The 5,272-nt window shown below is 43.7% G+C and overlaps 1 protein-coding gene across 1 annotated transcript; it reads left to right on the top strand.

Annotated features, from left to right (window-relative positions):
• Positions 1 to 2,711: 2,711 nt before the first annotated feature.
• LOC136468766 (uncharacterized) lies at positions 2,712 to 4,911 on the top strand. The gene is made up of 4 exons (XM_066467217.1): positions 2,712 to 3,180; positions 3,227 to 3,712; positions 3,803 to 3,879; positions 4,393 to 4,911. Exons 1-4 carry the CDS (start codon positions 2,712 to 2,714, stop codon positions 4,909 to 4,911), a joined length of 1,551 nt encoding a protein of 516 aa, XP_066323314.1.
• The last annotated feature ends 361 nt before the right edge of the window (positions 4,912 to 5,272 follow it).

The raw sequence follows: 5,272 nt of genomic DNA, 5'->3' as shown, positions 1-5,272 counted from the left end.
TAGTTAAACTAGAGAAAAGCTGCCATGCATTTTATAGAAAAGGTAATAAGTTAGGCTAGTTGTACTCACAATTGCTTGCGCTGCTGCTGCTGCTGCTGCTGCTGCTGCAAGTTGTGAGGATGCCTCTGGAATTTCCTGTCCCTAGGCCATTAGAGATAAAAGCATTTGTTCTAGAAATCTCATAATTCTGTTTTTTACTCTAGAGAAGCTGGCTTCAGAAGGGCCAACACTTAGGACATCAGAGCCCAACCATTTTTATGTGGGTTGAGCAGAGAAGCCCAGCTAGACAGAAAACACAAACAACTCTACATTTGTTGGACTATAATCTATGATGAAAAGAATTTTAAAAGTATAAACACAAGAATGATTTCTGAGATATACGTTTTGAACAATAGCCTCACTGACAACATTATGTAAGTGCATCTTTGGTCTTTATCAGAGCATGATGCTGATGAAGTTTTGATAATTAACGTATGATCTTTTGCAACCTTCTTCGGCTAAACCAACATCTTCCAAATTTGTTAGTTCTCTATAGTTGTTTCACCAAGTACTGACTCAGTTAGTTGTTTTGTTGTTTTCTCAGTATCGCGATACCGTGCGTCAGTTCATCAAAGGCACCGATGGATTTGCTGGTGCTTTTGCTGAATGCCTGTGTGGAAGTATATACAGAATCATCTCTATAGTGTAGTGCAGTTTACAGTTTCATCTGAACAATGCAGGAAGGAGAATTTGCAAGTTTGTCAGTCCGAAGATTAAGAAAAAGGCAAATGTGTAATTTCTTTGTTTGTCTTATGGTTTCTCAGGTAAGAATTAGTGTCTAATCTTTTAAGTTTTTTATGGGCTGTGCTTTCAGGTCCCTGTTTGTTCAGGGTAGAACCCAAGGTTGCATTTGCAGTCAGTGGTATGCTGGAATAGTGGAATATGTATCATTAGTTCAATCCTTGAGTTTAGTCACTTGATGAGGGTTACTACTTACTAGGTTGTGACTAGCTTGCTGTGGAACAAATGTTCCACCAAGTAAATGCTCAAGTGAAAGTGATTTATCGAAAAACAACTAAGAAACACCTCAGTTCTACAGCTACTCTTATTCCAGTTTTCTCTATGCAAGACAATGACTAATTAATGGGGCAAAACTAAATCTTGGGACATATACAAATTATCAACCAATTTAACAGAAATACTAACTTAGCCAATAGAAAGAGATAACAACAGCAAAGGGTAAAAGTAGTGTTAAATTTGAAGGCATTTAACAAACTTACACTCAGAAGCCAACCCGAAGTAGTGCTTCAGAAGTCAGTTGTATAAATAAATTTACTATAAGATGGAATCTGTAAAAGAGAAAGCAAGAGTTCATTTTACTAGGTCTGACTAACACTGTAACCTATATGCAGAGTTCACTTATGCAACAAATAAAGGAACATACAAAAGGGTGGAATTTGTCAAGAACTATTTTAGCAGGTCTGAATTCAGTAAAGGGATTCAAGCTCTAGTTCAGCAGCAGACTAAAAGCACTACTAGAAATGTGTTCATCAATGACGATTCAGTCGTGATGCTTACAAATTTCATCACAGAACAAGCGCTTTCTATGACGAAATTTCTAGCTTCGTCATAAGTAACAAGTGATGGAGCTTTGGCACGAAGAATAATGATGAAAACAAAAGAATCGTCATAAAACAACAAAACTAAATCGTCATAGATCGTTTGGCTCGTGTACCACCTCGAGGACGTGGCGCCGTGGTCCCACTAGCAGGTCCCACCTCGAGGACGTGGCGATGTGGTCCCACCATTGGGTCCCAACCTCGAAGACGTGGCGATGCGGTCCCACCAGCGGGTCTCAGCCTAAGGACGTGGCGGCGAACAAGTGGGGCAGCGTGGCCCACATGGTCCAGCTAGACCTACATCCTTCTGCCTCCCTTTTTTTTGCCAAAAAATAGCGCACGCTGGGAGATTCGAACCCATGACCTGCTGCTAGACATGTTGGTGCGTTACCACTGGAGCACTCGCCGTTTTGTGATAAAGGCATGCATGTTTTTCTATTTGTAAATGTATAACATGATAATTGAAACTTGGTTCCCTAAATTGAATTGATCACAGTTCATGGGCCCTAAACCCATGATCGCACGAACGTGGGCGCAGACAAACCCTCACGCCGTGAGAGTAGCGTCGGGCGAGCACAACAGATCAGCGCCGGCGATCGTCAGGCGGGCAGAGCAGCGTCGACGAGCATTGGGCGGGCAGAGTAGTGCCGGCGAGCGTGGAGCGAGGAGAGCAGCGCCAGCAAGTGTGGGGCGAGGAGAGCAGCGCCGGGCAGTGGCGGCGCGTGTGGGACAGTGTGGCAGCGCCGGCGAGCATGGGGCTAGCAGAGCAGCACGTGGCGCGCGAGCAGAGGAGCGCTGGGTAGCGGCGGCGCTCGTGGGACAGAGCAGCGGCGGCGCGCGTGGGTTAGTGCACCAGCGTCGACGATCATGGGGTGGTCAGAGCAGCAACGGTGATCGTGGGGCGAGGAGAGCAGCACCGGGCAGCGACGACTTGCGTGGGATAGGGCAGCGGCGGTTTGCGTGGGACAGAGGCGTGTGGGATAGAGCAGTACAAGGTTTGATTTGTTTTTGAATTTCTTTATGTATATGCATGTGATGGATGTGTTTTTGAATTTTGTTGAGTTTACTCTAATTTTAGGACTGAGTGCAAGGTTTATTTTACTCTCAAAACAGATGGATAGAAGCTGGATTTATGGGACACAATTCACACCTGCATATGTGAAAGGAGTTGAAGAGTTCATGAAATTTGTTAGTGAAAGATACCCCGAAGACAACCACATACTTTGTCCGTGCAGCAAATGTCTTAATCAAAGTTTACGGCCTCAGGATGATGTAAATGACCATATACACATTTATGGAATGTCAGCTGCATACACCAGGTGGATTCATCATGGGGAGTCGGCAGATACTGTAGTAGTTGAAAATTTGGAGCAGGAGGTCGAAGGAAGTGATCATGACTTTGGGATACATGTGGATGTGGCCGATGATGATTATGATGAGGATCACGGAGTACCAGAGATGATAGGAGATCTGTATGCTGCGGTAGAGGCTGATGGAGAACAACCAAGGTTTGCAAGAGTCCTTGAAGATGCGAAGAAGTCACTTAGCCCGGGATCTAGCCATTCAAAATTCTCTTTTTCTGGTGAGGATGTTGTATATCAAGTCTCGTAATCGAATTGGCAATACAGCATTTTCCACAATGCTGAAGTTGTTGTCATCAGGATACCCTCAGAGTGAGTTGCCAAAATCATATGATGAGGCCAAGAAATATCTTGGAGAACTGGGCCTTGGTTTCGAAAACATCCATGTGTGCAAGAATAATTGTGTGTTGTTTCGGAAGAGGTATTATAAAGAGAATGTGTGCCTAGTATGCAAGGCGTCTAGATGGCAAGATGAAACTGGGAATAAGCGGGTTCCACATAAGGTATTGAGGCATTTTCCACTTTTGCCATGGTTGAAAAGAATTTTTGCTTCAAAGCGCACTTCTGAGAAAACACAATGGCACAAGAAAACAAGGACGCTAGTCGACAATGTAATGAGCCATCCAGCTGATGGAGAAGCATGGAAGGAGTTCGACATGAGGGAACCAACCTTTGCAGATGATTTGAGGAACCTGAGGCTTGCCTTAGCTACCGATGGATTCAATCCATTTGGCAACATGAGTACGCAGTACAGTATGTGGCCAGTGCTTCTGACACCGCTGAATCTCCCACCATGGGAATGCGTGAATCCAGCAAACTGCTTTATGTCTTTACTCATCCCAGGTCCAAAATCTCTAGGAAAGGATTTTGATTTGTTCCTTGAGCCCCTAATTGAAGAATTGCTCGATCTATGGAAGGGTGTCAGTACCTACGATGCATGTACTGGTCGGAAGTTTAACCTTCGTGCTGCCGTGCTATGGTGTATACATGATTTTCCAGCGTTGAGCACATTATCAGGGCAAACAACAAAAGGGTATTATGCATGTATTCATTGTGATAAGGATCCGTTGTCTCGGACAATAAGGAGTAAAATATGTTACATTGGACATCGTCGTTACCTTCCAAGGACACATGCATGGCGGAGAAGCTTGGCTTTCGATGGTAAGCGTGAAAACAAAGATCAGCCAGGCAAGTTCACTTTGAAGGAGGTCCTAGAGGAGCTAGAGAAGGTGAAAGATGTCAGGCCAGGGAAGCATCTTGAAATTATTGGAAATAAAAGGAAGCACAATGAGGGTCCAAGGATTTATAGCCGCAAAGTTGGGTTGTGGAGATTCCCATATTGGAAACATTTGAAGCTTCCACATAATCTCGATGTGATGCACATAGAGAAAAACATATGTGAAAACATTCTTGGCACATTACTCAATGTGCAGGGCAAGACCAAGGACACAACCAATGCTAGGCTAGATTTGCATGATATGGGCATAAGACCTAAATTGCACTTACAGCAGCATGGCAACTCAGTCACTGCTCCACCTACTCCGTATGTCTTGGGGAAGGATCAGAAAATCGAGTTCTGTAAGTTTCTCAAAGGTATCAAGTTTCCTGATGGATATGCGGCTAACCTAGCAAGATACATAAGTGAAGATGGTTCGAAGGTGCAGGGAAAGCTGAAAACACATTCTTACCACATACTCCTGCAAAGAATCATACCTGCTAGCCTAAGAGGACTGGTGAGAAAGGATGTATATGAAGCAGTTGCAGAGCTCGGGACCTTTTTCAGGGAACTATGCAGTAGAAATCTAAGGATTGATGTTGTCAAACGACTAAAAGAAGAAATTCCATTGATCCTATGCAAGCTTGAGAAAATCTTTCCACCTGCCTTCTTTGATGTCATGGTGCACTTGGCTATCCATCTTCCTGATGAGGCACTGCTAAGAGGACCTGTTTAGTACGGATGGATGTACCCAATAGAAAGGCGGCTAGGCACTTTGAAGAATTTTGTAAGGAATAGGGCTAGGCCAGAAGGATCAATTGCTGAGGCATATATGGCAAGTGACACCTTGACTTTTTGTTCTAGGTATATGGAGGATATTGACAATAGATTTAACCATGATGATGGTAGTGATGGAGAGATGCCATTGCCTGATGACATCTCTGTTTTTAAGCATGGTGTTACTCTTGTTGGATCTAATAGGAGCCAGTACATTGATGATGTTGACCTCAATAAGTTAGTTTGGTATGTGCTAAATAATTGTGAAGAAGCTGAGGAATATTTGGAGTAAGTATCTATTAGATGTTTTGGGGATTAGT

This window comes from Miscanthus floridulus, chromosome 8 (genome assembly GCF_019320115.1).
Source record: "Miscanthus floridulus cultivar M001 chromosome 8, ASM1932011v1, whole genome shotgun sequence".
Classification (NCBI taxonomy): domain Eukaryota; kingdom Viridiplantae; phylum Streptophyta; class Magnoliopsida; order Poales; family Poaceae; genus Miscanthus; species Miscanthus floridulus.
Note: the sequence above shows the minus strand (reverse complement) of the source record. Positions and strands in the feature narration are given on the sequence as shown.